The sequence below is a fragment of the Henckelia pumila genome, chromosome 4 (genome assembly GCF_033568475.1).
Source record: "Henckelia pumila isolate YLH828 chromosome 4, ASM3356847v2, whole genome shotgun sequence".
NCBI classification, from domain to species: domain Eukaryota; kingdom Viridiplantae; phylum Streptophyta; class Magnoliopsida; order Lamiales; family Gesneriaceae; genus Henckelia; species Henckelia pumila.
Genome location: NC_133123.1, coordinates 76,664,992 through 76,685,571, shown reverse-complemented (window position 1 = coordinate 76,685,571; position 20,580 = coordinate 76,664,992). Strand labels below are relative to the sequence as shown.

Here is a 20,580-nt window from a genome sequence, read left to right as displayed (position 1 = left end):
GAATTTAATGCATCCACCGTAAATCGAAATAATACAGCTGGGGAGTGAGCAGTAAGAGTTGCATTGCTATTGCTATTGCTTCAGCTTCTGCTTCGATTAATGCACAAATTAATGAACAACTGAAATTAGCTGTTCTTTTCACAGCTGCGTGCTTTATGAGTAACAAGTCAACCACATACAGAATCAGCCTCCAACTCATCCACAAAAAGACATTTTGAAGGATTTGGGCACCCATTTTCCCACTTGCTCCCTTCAAAATTGCTCAAACTTGACAAAGTCTTGAACTTGGGATTTAAATATTTTTTCTCATCCCACAATCATTTCTTTTTGAAATGGCTTCAAAGTGCACAAATGGTGTTATAGGAGCAGCTGGGATTTAGTGGATGTTTCTTGACAAGAATTCAGGCATGGAATTCAAGAAAGATAAGCAAGTGAGGTGAGATTTGTGTATTTGTTCCTGGTTTGTTGCATGAGAAGTTGATTGAGGGGTTCACGTAAAAATTTTTTATATAGGTTTATGAACGGAGAAAAACAAAACAATGATGCCCAACACCATGAGAAGCAACTGCCCTTGTATAAAAATTTTGGGCATTTAGGGAAATCTGAAGGTGGATATGGAGACAAGATTCCTAAATTGGGTAGGTCAAAGGTTTTTCCAGAAGGCCAAGAACCTGAGAAAAAGACAATCTTGGATCCTGGGAGTGAACTTGTCTTGAAATGGAACAGGATTTTCTTGTTTTCTTGTTTGGTTGCACTCTTTGTGGATCCTTTGTTTTTCTACCTCCCATCTGTGTTGAATCAGGATACTTCCTCATGTATGCAAACAGACCTCAATTTGGGGATAATTGTCACTTGCTTTCGGACAGTGGCCGATGTTTTTTATTTCTTACACATTGTAATAAAGTTTAGGACTGCATATGTATCTCCTAGCTCGAGGGTGTTTGGAAAAGGTGAACTTGTTATGGATCTGAATAAGATAGGAAAGAGATATCTGAAGTCAGAATTTTTTATAGATGCCATTGCAGCTCTGCCTCTTCCTCAGGTGATTTTTTTATGCATGGTGTTGATTAGCTGTTCTAAAGCCTTTGCATGTTGAGTCAATTTGATGATCTGGTTTAATTATGATTATTTTGTGTACAAGTTATCTACATATAAAATTTGGAGTAAAATGATATTTAGTGTCTATTGTATGTGCCGATCGAATAAATTAGTCATATTAGGCAGGTGAAGCTCTGTAAAATATAGGGGTGAAGTTTTCATATGTGAAGGCGGATTTAGTCTCTTGTGATTGGGGGAAAAACACCTGAATTGTGAACAAATTTCAGTCTCAGTGTCTTCCATAAAAAAAGTATGATGTTTACTTTTAGGTGAGTCAAAATACTGTGTCAAACTCTTGTTCTATGACGATTATAAACACGAAATCTCAAAGGGATCTTGGTCTTTATGAAGCACTTGTATTCTATGGCCTCACTGAATTAACTTTATCATATTTGTGTACAAGTTTCGATGTTTTACTCTACTTTTACAGATTGTCATATGGTCCATACTACCTGCAATTAGAAGCTCCCATGCTGATCATACCAATAACGCTCTAGTACTGATCGTTCTGCTCCAGTATATTCCAAGATTATACCTGATTTTCCCATTAAGTTCTCAGATTATTAAAGCAACCGGAGTCGTTACAAAGACCGCCTGGGCTGGTGCTGCATATAACTTGCTGCTCTACATGTTAGCAAGCCATGTACATCCCCAATTTTCACCCGGGCAAATTTGCAGCGATGAAATGTTTAGATATACAACTCACCAAAAACAATGGTTTCTTTTTAAAGTAACAACTTAGCTTATTTTTGCAGGTCTTGGGGGCCTCTTGGTATGTATTATCAATTGAGAGACATGCAACATGTCTGAAATCAGCTTGCAGGAATGAAGCCAATAGTACCGGATGCTCCCTTCGTTTTCTCGACTGTGGTACTTTGAACCAGGCTGACCGGTCACAGTGGGTACAAAGTACACTTGTTTTCACTAACTGCAGTCCTGATAATACTACATTTTTCAATTATGGAATATTTGGAAATGCTATTGGAAACAACGTGGTCTCATCTAAATTCTTGGAGAAGTACTTCTATTGCCTATGGTGGGGTTTGCAAAACCTAAGGTATGATGGATTATGCTTCCAAGTTTTGAGTTGTTGGTAGCTCGAGAATCTCGTCATTTTTTTAAAAATCTGGTAGAAATGTGGCTGGTTTACTGCATTTTTTTCTTTGTAATTATTAATTTTGAGTTCATTTTTGTTCTACGTCGCAGTTCTTACGGTCAGACATTGGCAACAAGCACATTTGTTGGCGAAACATTGTTTGCTATACTAATTGCCATCGTGGGGCTTGTTCTTTTTGCCCATTTAATTGGAAATATGCAGGTTTCCAAGAATCAATCTTCATATTCAAATTCTTGGCTTTGTATGATTTCACATTGCTTCCCTGTCCCTTATCTTTTTCTTTTTTCCCCCCTATTAGACCTATATGCAATCTATCACTGTGAGGCTTGAGGAGTGGAGACTCAAGCGTCGTGACACTGAGGAATGGATGAGGCATCGCCAATTACCAGAAAACTTGCAGCAACGTGTGAGACGTTTCACACAATACAAATGGCTTACAACAAGAGGGGTTAATGAAGAGTCTATCCTACAAGCTTTGCCAGCAGATCTTCGACGTGATATTCAACGTCACCTTTGTTTAGATCTTGTTCGACGTGTAAGATTTTTGTGTACTCATCTCTCTTTCAATTACACAGACTGTTCATTACACAGATTGAGTGGTTGTTAAAGATTCTAATTTTTCACCTTTTCCTATTGTACGTGTTAGGTAGCAACGAGTGTTTCCATTGTCCCGCATAGCATAATAGTTGACGCATAAGATTTGGGTAGCCATGATTGTTTTCATTGTGCTCCGTAGCATAATGGTCGAATCATAACATTTTTGGACTGTTGACGATTTAAAATATTTATGTTGCATAGATAGAATGAGCTATATAGCGTTCCTTATAATGAGAAATGCCTGGTCTCATGGTAAGTTCTGGTACGATAAATTCACTATATGCTATTCCTCGTTTCAGGTTCCTTTCTTCTCACAAATGGATGATCAACTTCTTGATGCAATATGTGAGCGCCTAGTGTCATCCTTAAGCACTCAAGGCACATACATTGTTCGTGAGGGTGATCCCGTCACAGAGATGCTCTTCATTATTCGAGGTACTCTCGAGAGCTCAACAACAAATGGAGGGCGAACAGGATTCTTCAACTCCACAACTTTGAGGCAAGGTGAGTTTTGCGGCGAGGAACTGCTCGCATGGGCATTGCTTCCAAGGTCATCCCTCAACTTGCCTTCTTCCACAAGAACCGTGAGATCGCTCACTGAAGTTGAAGCATTTGCACTGAGAGCAGAAGACCTCAGGTTTGTTGCGAATCAGTTCAGACGACTCCACAGCAAGAAGCTGCAGCATACTTTTCGGTATTACTCTCATCACTGGAGAGCCTGGGCCGCCTGTTTCATTCAGGCAGCCTGGAGACGATGCAGAAAGAGAATGATGGCGAAAGATTTGAGCATGAGGGAGTCGTTTTCTTTGTCCCCTGACATAGAATTCCCTGTTGAGACAGTTGAAAGCGAAGATCATGGGGATCAATCTGCATCATCAAACATTTTTCAAACAAAACAGCAATTGGGAGTCACCATATTAGCTTCAAGATTCGCTGCAAATACGAGGAAAGGAGCTCAGAAGATCAAAGATGTTGAATTGCCAAAGCTGCCGAAGCCAGAAGAGCCCGATTTTTCAGCTGAGCCTGATGATGATTAGTTAAACTCTCTCTACATTGTCAAGATTAAAGGCTAGTGTAATAACCAATAATTATTGATGAACATACAGCGGTACCAGTCCATAGGTCAGAAGAACTTGTACAGGAATCGACTGAAGTCGTCACGTCACACGACTGTCGAGTTTGCATGCTTTTAGGAAACTCTCTCCCCTTCGCAGCAGCAAACTACATTTCAGTTTTTTTTTTTCCCTTTCTGCTAAAGAAGATTCATAATTGAGCGAAATTTCTACTCTTTTAGTCACATGAAAGACAATATTTTTCCTGTACAGCTGGCCAGAAACATGGATTGAAGTTTGGTTTCTGGCATAGTTACATTACAGAAATGCTTCTAAAAGCGTGCAAAACATAATTTGGATTTTGGGGTATAATATACTGGATAAATATGGTATATTTATTTTTGAAAAATGACCACAAATGTGATAAAGTAATGGTACAACTCACAAGTTATGTGGTGGTCGGTTTGATGAAGTTTGGTTTCTGGCACCGTTAAATCTGAAATGGTTTAACCAATAATTTATATTCCATTTAGCGTCAGGATTTCAATTTTGGAACGAAGTATCAGATAATCAATCCTACGTCCCAACCAAATAGATTTGGGACACTCAAAAGATTTGGCAAAGATTGAAACTTTCTTTTATACTACTTGACAAGACTCGAGAGCATCGTCTAATATGTTGCTAACTTGCTATGGGTTTTCACCTTTCAGGGCAATAAAAATCGAGGTTTACCAAAGAAACTAAGTTAAATACAATAGCGTCCATCAATCCATCAAAATAGAACCAGTGGTCTAGTGGTAGAATAGTATCCTGCCACGGTACAGACCCGGGTTCGATTCCCGGCTGGTGCATTAAATAAGATTTGGCTGTGAGGATTATTCGGCGCCGACAGTGGTGATTTGGGTCTCCACTACCGTCCGATTTAAGGACGACTCTACAGGCGCATCTGAGCTCTTAAATCTTTTTTTCTTTTTTTTTTATTTAATTGGTTTCTAAAATTCTTGAATTAAATAAATATATACTAAATATTATTTTTAAATCTTTTTAGAATCTTAATATATACGCGTCATGTGTGTGTGTTTTGAAATATAAGCATGCATTTTTTTGATATACTTGCATGTAGATAGGCCTTGTTCTGCCAAATATTTTATTCAAATATTTTAGTAAATTAATTTAAAATTAGATTTAAGGCTTATTTATTGTTAAAATAATTACTTGGAAGTTACAAAAGACTATAAAGTTGTGCTTGAATGAAAGGATTTCAAATCCATAGATTTCAAATATATTAAAATATATTTTTGTTGTTTAGAGAAGTAACAACATAAACTTCAAATCTACTCTTTTCATGCATGTTTATATGATATTTCATATTAACTAGGATAGATTTCAAGTCCACCCAATAATTGATGCATTTGAAATGCATTCTACTCTATATAATTAATGTATAAATAAGTAATGTGTTAGGATTTGATCTATTACTTCACTGTTAACAACTAAATAGAATCGAAATTCATGAATTTGAAATCTTTCCATCCAAGCACAACCTAAGATTCTTAAGAATAGTTTTTGCAAAAATAAAGATCAATTTACTTGTAATATTGCAAACTTAATATCAATACATGAAATATAATTTTTGCTCATTAAAGTTTCTAGAGATTCATTTGATAAAGAAGCTTAATAAAATAAAATGTGAGCATGCAAGACTAATATTTTCTGATGTTTAAGTTCAGATTACCTCAGAAGTCATAAGGCTATTAGCTAAATGTGCAACAAATTATTTGGTTCTTAGACCATCTTTAACTTATTACGTTATTTTGGTGTAACACTGATAAGCACGAATCTTATAGCTTATTTGACATTTTATTTTGCCGTATTCGTGCTTATTTGACATTTTTATTCCGAGTTTTGCGCTTAAATCATCATATTTTCTATGTTTGTAAATATGACTAATATTTTAGAAGAATTGAATATTGAAGAAAAAGTCAAACATTTCAATGTCACGTTGGAACTTGGCCGAAAAACACGAAAAAATCATAAGTGGTCAGGAGGATTGAAGAGAATTTAATGCACGAACCCTCTTCATACTTTGGAAGATGGTTCGTGCACCTTCGAAGCAATAGAGATTTGAAGAAAGATAATGCACAGACCCAGGGTACCATCTGGAAGAGGGTCCGTGTATCATCGAATTTGGAGTAGTTCATCCCAGAAAAATGCACGGACCCCGCGCATCGTCTGGAGGGGGGTCTGTGCATCTTCGTAAACTGTTTGAGCTGGAATTTAAATACACGGACCTAGGCACGGACCATGTCCGGGGTCCGTGTATGCCGCAAATGTGGAAAAAAATAATTCGTGCAGAATTTGAAAATTTTGGAACTCATTTATTTTGGGCAATACTGAACAAATATTTTGGAGGAAATTAAGGTTTTTGGAGAAAAATATAAAAGGGAATCAAACCCTAATTGAGAGAGACTTTTGATTTTTGAACTTTTGCCAGATTAGAGATTTGACGGCTGAGAGCAGAAACGAAGAACACAAGCAAGATTCGGCATCATCACTGACATTTTATTTATTCTTATTTTTTTGATTTATTTATGTTGAATTCAAACATGAGAATTTTGTATTTTTTTGATATTATGGAGTAGTCGTCTTTTGACCGGGGCCACGATAGGGCCAAACTATTGATTTTTGTTCATGAAATGGATTGGTTGATTTTTTATTTATGAAATATCTATTGATTGATATTTGTGCATAAATTTTGTTTTTAATCTGGCCAATTAATTGCATGTTTGTTGTTCGATTTGGAATTGAAAAAGAAGAGATTGAAATTAGCTTCAAAAATATTGATCAAGACATGGTAAAACCAACTAGAAATAGTATTCGGTTTCAGTTTGCAATTTTAGGCGAAAGCTGAAATTTCATAACTCGTGAATGCGTTTTTGTTTAATTCAATTCAATTAGAAATAATTGGACTATTAAATGAAAATAGAATTATTAATTCTAGAAATAGATTAATAATTATTTTAGGAAATTTCGTCGTGAATATGAATGATTCTTACTTGATTAATCCAATACGTGGCAATCATCGATATCTGGTACCGTTGTGTGTTCCTGATCATTTTTCTGAAATTTGAATCCATCTTAAATTTATTCTGCTATTTTAATTTAATAAAAATTTCCGCTTTAGAATAATTTAGTTTATTTTAATTAGTAGTTAATTCATAAAATCCTTCATTTTATTTAGCCTAAATTAATTTAAATAATTTATATCTTAGTATTTAAACAGTAGTCTCTGTGGGATCGACTTGGACTCAGTCCAACTATATTATAACTTGACCTAGTTCAGTTGCTAGAATTTTTTCAACTAAAATCGTCGGTCAAACACTGACTTCAAAATAGTTTAATTCCTACATCAAATCCAAAACTCATCTCCAACCCATTAAATTTAAAACTTCACACTAAAGGAATATTCTCTATTATTTTATTCTCAACAACTAATTTATTCAACTAAATATTTTTAAACAACATAATTAAAATATCAATAATATCTAAAATAATTTCTATATAGATATTCACTAGAAAGATTAATGAATTAAAATTTTAAATTAAAAATATTTTAAGAATTATAATTAAAAATTATAAATAATTAATTTTATTATTTTAAATAATTAAACTTATTAATTAATTGAATGTAATTAATTAACTATTCAAAAAATTAAAATCACACATAAAAATAATCTGAACATAAGTTACTAAAATACAATAAATAACTAAAATGATGTTTCAAGTTTTAATTAATTGAATTACTATATAAATCCCACAAATAGTCGATTACTAAATAAATCCCACAAATGATTGATTATAATTACATAATTTATATAATTCAAACGATTACTTTAAGTAGTTAAAATATTGAATTTTATTCATTTAAAAAAATCAAACTTATTACTTGATTTAATTTAATTATAAAAGTTACTATTAAAATATATTACACATAAAAATAATATTAAATAAAAACAATTATATATAAACATTCATAGTTATCAAATTAAAATTGGTTGTCTTTATTCAATTAATAATATAATTCAAAACATAAATTTAGTCACTTATGTAATAAATAAAAATTTTAAAATAAATAGTTACAAATTTACATAATAATATAATTAAATTGTTAGCAATAAGACTTCAATATATTATAATAAAATCAGAAATAAAAAAAATAAAAGAAAAAATAATAACTTATCTAAGATAGCGTTGCTATAATATTGCACCAATTTTGGTGCAGCACTGTAGCATTACACCATCCTAACGTCAAGAATAGCGTTGAATTGGAGCTCCAGTTCAAGCACTAATTTTACGCTAAATTGTTGCCTAATTGGAGATGGCCTTAATCCAATGAGAGAGATTAAAATTTGAGAGAGTTTTTCGAATTTTTATTTTTTTTTTAATATCAATACATCATGAAATATAATTTTTGCACATTAATGTTTCTAGCTAGATAGTTACATTTTTTTTTAAAAAAAAAGGTAGGTTATTTTAAGGTTATTAGTTTAATTTATATGGGAAGTTTTGTATATTTTAGATGTGATTTATTTTTATAACATGCCCATCTTAAAGTTTTCCCATTTTCCGATACTTAAAATAGATTAGAGGAGTGAACCTCTTCCATTTCTTTTAATAAATAAATAAGTCAACTATTGTGGTATTCTGAAATCTGAAGTAGATAACCGTTGCATAAGACCGTGTGAATATTAATTAGTTTCATTTACACGTTTCAATTTCAATAAAACAGTTGACTTTTGTGAGATTGTTTCATAAATTTATATTGTAAAACGAATTGATTTGATCCATATTTTTGGTAAAAAGTATATTTAATTTTTGGAATGAAAATAATATTTTTTTATGTTCAAATTTAATCGAAGAACTAACTCACAATATTGACTAACGATACAGTTTTACACTTTTTTTTGTGTGTGTTAAATCAATTCCAAAAGTTATAATTGAAAAATAAGCCTTTATTTCGAGTAGCTCATGAATATTAGTGGCATTTACACGTTTCAATTACAATTATTGCTTTTAAAAATTTGATATATTTCAACAAAGCAAGCAACGCGTTCGGTTAAATGGGAAACCACCAACATTTTTTTACATCTCTAATCTTATACCAAAGACTTGCAATGTCCAGTTTCAAGGGAGGAATATTAAGGTCCACTAGATTATAATCATATTGAATTTTCATTCTTTTTCTTAATCATGTATTCAATCAAAATATCGATCGAATACGAACATTAAAACTCTAAATCACCTTCCCAGTAAATTGAGAATGAATATATATAATAATCGTAAATAGAAACTTCTGAAATATGCTTATATAAAAATATGCTTATTCACCAAATTTTTATAAGAACAATGCGAAAAAAAAGAAAGATAAAATGAAAATTAGCAAACTAAACATAATATAAGAAATAAAAAATTATTATATATAATTATCTCAACATCATTATTCTACAAAATAGTGTTATACTAATAATTTTCTAAGTTTCATCCAACTAACATCATTCAACAAAAATAAATTATAATTAAAATTTCTTAAATATAATAAATATATATATATATATATATATAATCGGGTATTCAGGTCGGACATGTGTAAGATGTTACTACATCTTTCTTCATTCCCAAATCCGAAATCCCCATACCTAATTACCTATTTATTTAATCGGGTCCAAAAAATACCTCCACAATCTCCTCCATTCAAATCAAATATCGAATTCTCTATCGAGTTCTGAGTAAATTACCATCCTAACACCAAATTCATGGTCCTTCCCCATTACATCTTGACCGTTGATAAGGCTATTGGTAATCGTGTGGTTGAGAAGGCATAGACTGAATTTAGTCAACCATTTCCTTTGTGATATACTGTATACATCTCGTTTTAGTCAGACTTCAGATTCCACTTCTATTTCTAGAAATGGCACATCACCCCTCGATTAATGTATTTTTTCACATCTTATAATTTCTTTTTAAAGAGAATAATAAAAGGCCCTTTTTATTTTATTTTTTAAAATTTGAAAATAATTTATTATTTTCTTCATCGAGCATAGTTATAAAATTATTTTGAATCAAACACACCCTTTAAAGAATAACCGAAGTATAGTTAGCTTTCGAATTAAATTCGTCTTCCTGCCAAATTGATCATTTTTTTTAAAAAAATTCAAAATCATTCCATCCAAATACGTCTCAATACATTTTAAATTTATAATTTCAAACTATGTAATGGAACCAAGAGTAAATTTCATGAAGCATTATTTTGGAGAGTATGTCTTTTGTAAGACGGTCTCACGAATTATTATCCGTGAAACGGGTCAATCCTAATCATATTTACAATAAAAAATAATATTTTTTTACATAAAAATAATATTTTTTAATGGATAACCCAAATAGGATATCCGTCTCACAAAATTGATCCGTGACATGAGTTTTTGTGTATTTTGGATCCATCTAAGAAGCATTAAATTCACTATGGACCATTCATTAATTGGCAAAGCTTCACAATTAAATTATGACATGAAATCATTCTGGTCTCGAGATTACATAATCTGGTTATCCCACACCAAATTCACTTTGCCTTGTTCTTTGCTATTGAATTTTGGCCCTCAAGTGTGCAAGACGATTAAATTTTAATATAAAATATAATTTTGTATATTTTAAATTTATTTATATGAACTATTATAATGATAGAATAATTTTTTTTTAATTTAAAGTTAATACGTTGCTTTTAATTTTGTTAAATATATACTTTAAAAAATATTAGAATAGGGGTATGCTGCGAAAGAAAGTTTAGCATGAAGTGCTTCCAATTTCGCAAATTCACAAATCACACCCATGCAATCCCCATATTTCATATTGAACCCCCCTTCCCATATAATCTATGACTACATGCAAAAATTCTTCCCCACCAAGTGGGTCCCACAATACCCAAGTTTTCAACAGAAATATTTTTGTCCAACATGGAAATCCTCAAAGACTAAGTCTCAGCCGTTGGATCGAAATCCAATCATTGACTGTTACCCGGTCAACCGGTCCACCTTCTTCCGCCATTATATTCCAATTCCCCCCTTCCCCCATTTACCTGCCGTGTCCCCCACTCACACATTCCCTTCTCTCTCGATTTTGATTCGTGAATCTGTGATTTCTCATGATTTTTTAACATTCTTGAAATTTGAGTTGGGCTGTTTTTTAATTAAAAAAAATTTCGATTTTTGTCGAGTTATGGGAGATGAATTGTTCGGATACTCCAGGAACCAGAACGGGGAAATGGCGATTCAGGAAGCTGCGGCGGCGGGGTTGAAGTCCATGGACGATTTGATTCGAGCGGTTTCGAAGCAGAATCATCAGATGGATTGCAGGGAGATTACTGATCATGCGGTGTCTAAGTTTCGGACTGTGATTTCTACGTTCAACAGGACCGGGCACGCCCGGTTCCGCCGCGCCCCGGTTCAGCCGGAGTTGGCTCAGGCTCCCTCTCCGCCGCAGAAGACCTTGAACCTGTTCTCTGGGCCTCTCGAACCTTCTGCGAAGATTGGTGGTTTTGTGAAGGATTCGGGTGAGGTGATGGATAAGGAGTGGTTCAGTCTATCGACTTCGGGGAACTCTTCGTCGACTTTGCTTTCGTCGATCACCGGAGAGGGCAGCGTTTCCAACGGAAAGGGCGGCGGCGGCGGATCGGCGGCGAGGTTGCTGGGTTCATCTACACTCGCTGCCCTCGTCGGCGAGCCCCCTGTATCCGGCAAGAAATGTCGAGACCATAAGTTGCATAAGCATAACCACTCCGGTCCATCGCTCTGCCACTGCAAAAAGAAGTACGTACATTCCTCTCCATTTTCACTCCGAAGTTGCTAGTATTTCACTTTCACTCCAAATTTAACTGAATACGGATACTTTTTTTTTTTTTAGGAAATCCGGGGTGAAGAAAACCATTAAAGTCCCTGCAATCAGCTCGAAAATCGCAGATATTCCGGCGGACGAATATTCTTGGAGAAAGTACGGCCAGAAGCCCATCAAGAATTCGCCATACCCACGGTAATAATCACCGATTCACCACCAAAATCCACACTAAATTCGAAGAAAAAACTTTGATCCAATCATGTAATAAACTCGTTTCTTTAAAAATTATTATTCCAGGGGCTACTATAAATGCAGCACGGTGAAGAATTGCCCGGCGAAGAAACACGTGGAGAGGGCGAACGACGATCCGACGATGCTCCTCGTGACTTACTCCGGGGAGCACCTGCACGCGGCGCAGGTGATCACTGCTCCCTCTCAGGCTCAGTTAACTGTGGTTGAGTCGTCGGCGACGTGAGATTGGAAGGAGGAGGGAAAATTTTGTAATTTCGAGGTAGTTGGAGGGGGTGTCGTGAAATTGAAAAGGGTTTGGGGGGTTTACGTGTAAATTTGTTAGGTGTAGAGAACTGATTTCCTAGAAAAAGTGTTGAATTTGGAAGGATAGTTTAGACTTTAGACATTTGGGTTGAAACGACTTCTGATTTCTTTTGCTTTGGATTCTTTTGTTGTTGTTATTTTATTATATGGTTAATTGTGAAGAAATCTACGTAGATAGGGTCTGTTTGATTTTTATTGGATGATTCTTGGAATTGTGGGGAATAATTATTAATAGAATAAAGAGAAAGTCAAAAAGTGTGGGCATGTTTGAGACAGGTTACTTTGGATTTTATAAAATTATCAGTCAAACATGACTCCAAGTCGTTCTTTCTTTCTTTTTTTTTAGGATTTTTTTTAAAAAAAACTTAATCTTAATTAAAGCAAATGTGAAATTTTTAGTATAAATTATCAAGTTTAGCATAATTGAAATTATGGATTTTAAGTTTGGGCCGTCTTTTGAGAGAATGTAAAGAAAATAAAAGTACAAACAAATTAGTTCACTCCAATAATATCAAGAGAGAGTAGCTTTTAGTGTGACGGTTTTACAAATCAATATTCGTAAGATATGTCAATTCAGTTCATATTTTGAATTAAATTAATGCTTTTTATTGGTCAAATGAAATCTGAGATATGTCTCATTAAATTAATTCTTGATACCGTCTCACGTAAGTTTGTGTCAATTCGTATTGTTACACACTAGAGTTCAATTCTTTTTCTTTATTTATTTCTTTATTTTTTTAAAAAAAATTATAAACCTTATAGAAACAATTCAAAACCCTCTGTAAACTACAGGTTTTAATTTTGAGTTTTGTTTGAATCAGACTTTGTAGCTGTGGTTTAATTCAATTATATGATCCTGATGGGGATAATTTGAAATCAAACCTACAAATGATGATTCATAATTTTTAAAATTTATTATAACAATACTCAAGTAAAAATATATATATTATATTTCTAATAATAATTTAAAGAAAAGTCAATAATATTTGTTATATTTGGAACATTGGTTTTCAAATAATTTGGAAAATATTACTTTCAATTATTACCCATTTTCAATATATACATTATTTTCAACGCTTTTGACTTTCTAATTTGGCCACAGGTCATATATTTTGGGTTTATATATAAATTTAAATTCAAAGCTATGACCTAGTTAACAATAAATACATGAACCGTTGAATTCAATGCTGTTGACCTACATGAACTAATAATAATTTTACGACAAGAAGATGTTACTTTGAAATATACAGTGATTCCAATTGATTAATAAAAAAATCGATTATATATCAAGTATTTGAAAAAAATCTAATTAAAAAATATGTTATTTTAAAATAATAAATTACTGTTCACAGGCATTTGAGTGCTTAATTGCTACTATATATATATATATATATATATATATAGAGTTTTACTATGCTTACTCATGGTGCTCACTCAATGTGTTCACTATGATATGACACTCACCTATTGGAAGTAATGAATTGTGCATCCAATGGTTGAGTGTCACTGTGTCACCTCATGGTGGTCATATTAGATGAGCACGATATGTGGACAACATAATAAAACTCTATATATATATATATAAAACTCTATATATATATATATATATATATATATATATATATATTAGAAAAATATACTTGTGTTGCACGTAACAACAATTTTATTTGATTGATCAAGAATTGTGCTTTCAATTAATATGAATCGAAACTATGAGTTTGACTATGATATTAATTGTATGACTGAACACGTCTCGCTTTACCAAAATTTATAGTTGATGATAACAATACGACTCAAAATTTTAAATAATACAAAATCTCAAGCGTCATGTTTTGATTAATGCTCTCAGAGACTATTATTGCACCCAACATAAATAATTTTTGTTAAATGATAATTTTACTTATATTGATTTTTAAGAGAAAACAATAATTTTTTTATGAGAAATGATTTTTTGATTCATTAACTTCTCCAAATTTAAGTTTTAGTCCATTGAGTTGTCAAATTTGGTCATGGTGCACTAAAATTTAATTTTCAATTACTGTTAGTCCAATTGCTGACGTGATATTTGACAATTCAACAATGTTAAATAAGTTAGTGAACAAAAAAAAACTATTTTTCCTTTATTTAAAAGCTTTATTTAGAAATGAATTTTGATCTTCTATTGATAAAGTAAATATAAATCACGTATTATTTTTTCTCTGAAAAACCATGTTAATCATTAGACAATTATTGTAGCTTGACTTGCTACAGTAATTTTTTTTAGATAAATGATTTTTTGATTCATTAACTTGTCCAAATTTGAGTTTTAGTCCATTGAGTTGTCAAATTTGGTTTTGGTGCACTAACATTTGATTTTCGACTATTGTTAGTCCAATTGCTGACGTGATTTTTGACAATCAACAAGTTCGATCTCAATTTTTGACTTGAACATGTTTTTATTCTTAATTTTCTTCAATAATAATTCAATTGAGTTGTTTTAAATTTGATATATATATAAAGCACATGTTGTTTTACATGCCATAAAAAGCATTTATATGGAGTTTGATAATTAATATATTATTTTTAAGAATAATATGTTAAATATATTATTTGCAATAAAAATTTGAGTAGACAAAAAATGTGAAGAACAATATATTTTTTAGAGGATAACAATCATATTTTAAACAATTTAAAAACTTTTATAATCATTCATATTAAAAATCATATTTTAAAAAAATTGATTTGAATTTAGTTTGATTTTCTACATTTTGTCACGCAACTTTTTACGATTTCATAAGAATTAACATTAATTGATTCTATTAGTCAAGTATTATATTGTAATACAAATATCAACATGAAACTTAGTTATAATCATACTCTCTATGTCTCACTTATGTAAACTATATTTATTTTTTATTTATCTCAATTATATAGTTTAGTTCTCATATTAAATATCATATGTCCTAATCTTTTAACAATTTATTCCTATTAAATTCATATTATTAACTACTTGTATAATTATTTTATTTTATTAAAATTTCATTAAATAAGGGTAAAATGAGAAATTTCTTTATAAAAGTTATTTTTCAAACACTTAATATATATATATATATATATATATATATATATCTGTGTGTGTGAAAATACAGATAAGCCTAAATAAGTGGAAAGAAATGAGTATATTTTTTACCTTGGACAAGAAAATATTGATATTGTTGATTACATTTGTAGTTCCTAAAATTTTCATAAATGTTACAAAAAATATTAATTATTAAATAAAAAATTGTAATAACTAAAGTGTCACTTTTATAGACATACATATATATATATATATATAGATATAGACAAATAAATAAATTAAGACATATTTCAATTAATATAATAATTATTTAGTTTAAGAAATGAATTAAATTTAACAATTAATCTACTTTGAATAATAAATCAATAGACACAAAATTAAGATAAATTTCAATTAATAACTTTTTAAATTTAATACATGAATTAAATATTAAAAATTAATATATCTTGAATTAATAAATAGACAAAAATTAATTACTCTTGACTAATCTAGAAAATGAATTGGAAAACCTAAAAAACATTGTAAATGACAAAAATATTTAATTAATAGTATGTAAGATAAAGAAGGGCAAATTAAAAAATTCATAGTTGGAACTAATATATTTATAAGAGTAATAGAATAATTTTTTTAATTTAAGACAAGAATTAAATATTAAAAATTAATATACCTTGAATAAATAAATGGACAAAAATTAATTACTTTTTACTAATGTAGAAAATGAATTGAAAAACCTAAAAAAAAAAAAATGACAAAAATATTTAATTAATAGTATGTGAGATAAAGAAGGGAAAATTAGAAAATTCACAATTGAAACTCATATATTTATAAAAGTAATACATAATAGATAATAGATAATATACCTTGAATAATAAATGGACAAAAATTAATTACTTTTGACTAATGTAGAAAATGAATTGGAAAACCTAAAAAACATTGAAAATGACAAAAATATTTAATTAATAGTATGTAAGATAAACAAGGGCAAATTAAAAAATTTTATAAGAGTAATAGATAATAGATATGTTGGGTTGTGAAACACAAACAATCTTGATTTTGATGATAACAAAACTTGTTATTGTGTTTCTAACATATTTCATCAAGTGTTGTAGTTAGTAGATCAAAGATTGAAGGTTTGAGCTGAAAATCAAATAACTCAATCTGGCGCAGTTCAGTAAATCAATCATATCTCACAGCTCGGTGATCCAAATGACTTGAGTCTAAAACGGTTGGAAAGCTTACTCAAATATCTACAAGTCATATCTCAGGACAAATTAGTTAATTCGGACGTTATCAAGGCGAAAAGTTGATCCCAACATCGAGCTTGATGCAAATCAGATCAAAGTTACAGCAACCAGATCAAACATACCATTCCTGGTATTTTGGCCATAACTTACAGCTTGATTATCCAAACGGGATGATTCAGTATGCGTTACGAAGCTAAGACAATGATCTACAAATCATCATCAAGGAGATCAATCTGAATCGGAGTTTAAGAAGCATATAAAGCACGATGAAATTTCAAGATCTGCACAGAAGTTCTACATAACAGAATTTCTGACACATCGTAGTATTTCGAGTATATCTCCCATATAAAAACTCGAAATTGAGCGATTTTTGATTTCATGGAAAGCCAAGAGAAAGGGATACAACTTTCATGTTCATTACCTTGCCCAAAAATCAGTGAATCAAGAGATATAAGCAAATGAATAGATCAAATCAAACATGACCAAACCAGATCAAGTGAACAAGATGAGATCGAAGTTGCTCTAGACCAGATCAATTGAACCAGAACAGATCAAAGCTCAACCAGATCAAAGTCGGACCAAATCAGATCATAGCTTGACCAGACCAGATGATATTGACCTGATCGAATCGGTCATACCATTCCGATGAACAGTAAATCAGCTCAACTTCAGAAAATGGACAACAACTCAAATATGACCGTTGCAACTTCAGAAAGTGTCCAGAAACATCTCAAACAGTCATATTCTTGTATTTAACGTTCATATGCTTATTGGAGGCTATAAATACAACACTTTAATCAAACATAAGCTTTTGATGGGGATTAAAAGCATGGGCAGATTATAGAAGAAAAAGAAGCTAGAATGAGAGCAAGCCCAAGGTGTGAGGAAGAAGAAGAAGAGAAGAGCTTTCAAAGTTAAATCCTCTACACCAAACCAACTTTATAGAACACTCTTATATGTTCAATTTCTTTGTATATGAGTTGAAGAGAGCTCACTCACACACATACGAGAGACATGCTTTGCAAGATTAGTTGAGTGAGAGTTTTAACACAAAGACGTTAAAGATTGTGTTTGTAGTCTTGACATAAAGACGTAAAACATTTTACAGATTGTGAGGTTGAGGCCTACGATCGAGAGTTCTAGGAGTTCTTGTTTAGGCAATGGGTAAGCCCTAAATCGGATTGGGTTTGTACAAATGGGTTGTATAAATCAAAGTCTTCTAGTATATCCTTCCGAGGTGGAAGAAGGGGAGATGTAGAAGGATTTGGCCTTCGAACTTCCAAAAACAAATCTGTATCTATTTATTGCATTTACTTTATTATTGTCACTGTTTTTAAGATGCATTGTTGAAGCATTTTATGTGTTCTTCATAGACCAAAATATTACACACAAAGTGTTTGATAAAATGCTTTAACCAAACTGTTTTTATTATTTCAACTTGCATTCTTTCAAATGATTTACAAAATGTTTATTCGGTTTCTACGAAGGATTATTTCGAGTGTATTCCGCTTGGTTTGAAAACCAAACTCGATATATTTCATCGGTGCTCGGTTTATTTTTGAACATTTCAAGAACGAGCTATTGTAGCTCTAAAATATTTTTAAGTGTGTATTCACCCCCTCTACACACCTATTTCGATCCTAACAAGATAATAGATAATAGATAATATACCTTAAATAAATAAATGGACAAAAATTAATTACTTTTGACTAATGTAGAAAATGAATTGGAAAACCTAAAAAAACATTGAAAATGACAAAAATATTTAATTAATAGTATGTAAGATAAAAAAGGGCAAATTAGAAAATTCACAATTGGAACTCATATATTTATAAGAGTAGTAGAGTAATAGATAATAGATATATAGATATAGACAAATAAATAAATTAAGACATATTTCAATTAATATAATAATTTTTTTAGTTTAAGAAATGAATTAAATTTAACAATTAATTTGCTTTGAATAACAATCAATAGACACAAAATTAAGATAAATTTCAATTAATAACTTTTTAAATTTAAGATATGAATTAAATATTAATAATTAATATACCTTGAATTAATAAATAGACAAAAATTAATTACTCTTGGCTAATCTAGAAAATGAATTGGAAAACCTAAAAAAACATTTTAAATGACAAAAATATTTAATTAATAGTATGTAAGATAAAGAAGAGCAAATTAAGACATGAATTAAATATTAACAATTAATATACCTTGAATAAATAAATGGACAAAAATTAATTACATTTGACTAATGTAGAAAATGAATTGGAAAACCTAAAAAAACATTGGAAATGACAAAATATTTAATTAATAGTATGTAAGATAAATAATGGCAAATTAGAAAATTCACAATTGGAACTCATATATTTATAAGAGTAATAGATATATATTTAGGGGTGAGAAAAATACCAAAATACCGGAAAATCGTACCGAAAAAATTACCAAAATTACCGAAAAAATCGGTACTGTACCGAAATTTTCGGTATAGGTATCGGTATGGTAAAAGTTTTTTTTTCGGTATACCTGTATATAACGAAATACCGAAAAATAATTTTTTTTTAAAAAATATATATATGAAAATTTTTGGTATACCGACTTTTTTGCTGGTATACCGAATTTTTTTCGGTATACCGATTTTTTTTTGAAATCGGTATCGGTACACGATATAGATTTTCGCCATACCGAAAGTTCGGTATACCGAAAATTCGGTATATTTGGTATACGGTACGGTATCGATATGAAAAAATTTCATATCGATTTTTTTGGTACGGTATATGATAAACGATTTTGGGTACGGTACCCACCCCTATATATATTTGAAATAAGCCACTGCTATATATTTAAGGATATATGACATTCCATTTTGTATCGCTTTATTATTTAATTTGTGTTCCGGGAACAAAGACCACATGTATTAATCGAATTGTAAACATATACTTTTAAAACCAATTTAAGCATATTTAATATTATATTCTAATTTATAATAATTTTATATTATCCAACATCTTTGAGGAATTAAAAAATTTACTAACATATGATAAACTATGCGTATAAATATATAGATTATTGGACATTCAGCCAATAGAACAAAAATATATATGATAAAATAATCAAGGATAGTTACATACAACCAAGTTACTCTTTCCCCTTTTGTCTTTGACGTTTTAGCAGTTTAAAAAAATAATCAAAATGGAAATTATGATTATTTTATAATTTATACTATTTATAATTTATACTATTTATACGGTAAAATAATGTAATAATCTCTTACTTCAATATCTTGCTCATGTTAATAGATTAACAAACACGTGAGAGTATTTATAAATAAAATTTTTTGGAGAGTCTATGGACTCGAGACTATTAGACCTAATTACATTTGGTATAGGTCACTATAAAGATAAAAAAATTCTAATAAATTATTAATCAAACATCTAAATATAATTAGTTTGGCCATAATCCTTAGTATCTGAAGTGATCCGAGTTTTATTTTATGCAATTAACTGTTAAAACATGTTAAGAGATCATTACTTAAGAAAATCATGTTGAAAAATCTATATAAAACCGTTCATAAATGGCCTGGAGATCCAAAGGGGTTTACACGGACCGAACCGGATAAGATGTACCGAACCAAGATCGGACCATTTGATCGGTTCGGATCTTCCGATTCTGGAGAGATACGCATAGTTATTTTTACAGTTAATTACATATTATAATTAACATGAATTGTGAAAATTTACAATATCAATGTCATTTTCATTTTGTCGGCCATTTAATTTTGTTTCAAATGCCAACGAGTCTTTGGCCCAATAGTTAAAGAGGAGGCCCTTGGAATTGATTTCGGGCTCCATTTTCGTAAGCAAGTCTTGAATTAATGCTCAACTCTCGTTGGTTGTACGAGCAGTTGCATTACATTGTTGTAATTGTATATTTGTTAATTGATGTAATCTTGTACTTGTACTCTAAAAAAAA

The 20,580-nt window shown here is 30.9% G+C and overlaps 2 protein-coding genes and 2 non-coding genes across 4 annotated transcripts; all 4 read left to right on the top strand.

The window, feature by feature from the left end:
- Positions 1-210: 210 nt before the first annotated feature.
- LOC140867696 (probable cyclic nucleotide-gated ion channel 14) lies at positions 211-4,123 on the top strand. Its single transcript, XM_073272739.1, has 7 exons — positions 211-436; positions 514-1,042; positions 1,529-1,741; positions 1,854-2,155; positions 2,305-2,416; positions 2,514-2,750; positions 3,112-4,123. The coding sequence occupies exons 1-7, from the start codon at positions 384-386 to the stop codon at positions 3,847-3,849; spliced, it is 2,184 nt and encodes a 727-aa protein (XP_073128840.1). The 5' UTR covers positions 211-383; the 3' UTR covers positions 3,850-4,123.
- A 521-nt stretch (positions 4,124-4,644) lies between these two features.
- On the top strand, positions 4,645-4,715 carry TRNAG-GCC (transfer RNA glycine (anticodon GCC)). The gene has a single exon. It is a non-coding gene; the product is annotated as a tRNA-Gly (tRNA).
- A 12-nt stretch (positions 4,716-4,727) lies between these two features.
- LOC140870250 (small nucleolar RNA snoR114) lies at positions 4,728-4,818 on the top strand. Its single transcript, XR_012147220.1, has one exon. It is a non-coding gene; the product is annotated as a small nucleolar RNA snoR114 (small nucleolar RNA).
- Positions 4,819-11,001: 6,183 nt separating this feature from the next.
- LOC140867699 (WRKY transcription factor WRKY51-like) lies at positions 11,002-12,498 on the top strand. The gene is made up of 3 exons (XM_073272744.1): positions 11,002-11,723; positions 11,818-11,943; positions 12,046-12,498. Exons 1-3 carry the CDS (start codon positions 11,134-11,136, stop codon positions 12,221-12,223), a joined length of 894 nt encoding a protein of 297 aa, XP_073128845.1. The 5' UTR covers positions 11,002-11,133; the 3' UTR covers positions 12,224-12,498.
- The last annotated feature ends 8,082 nt before the right edge of the window (positions 12,499-20,580 follow it).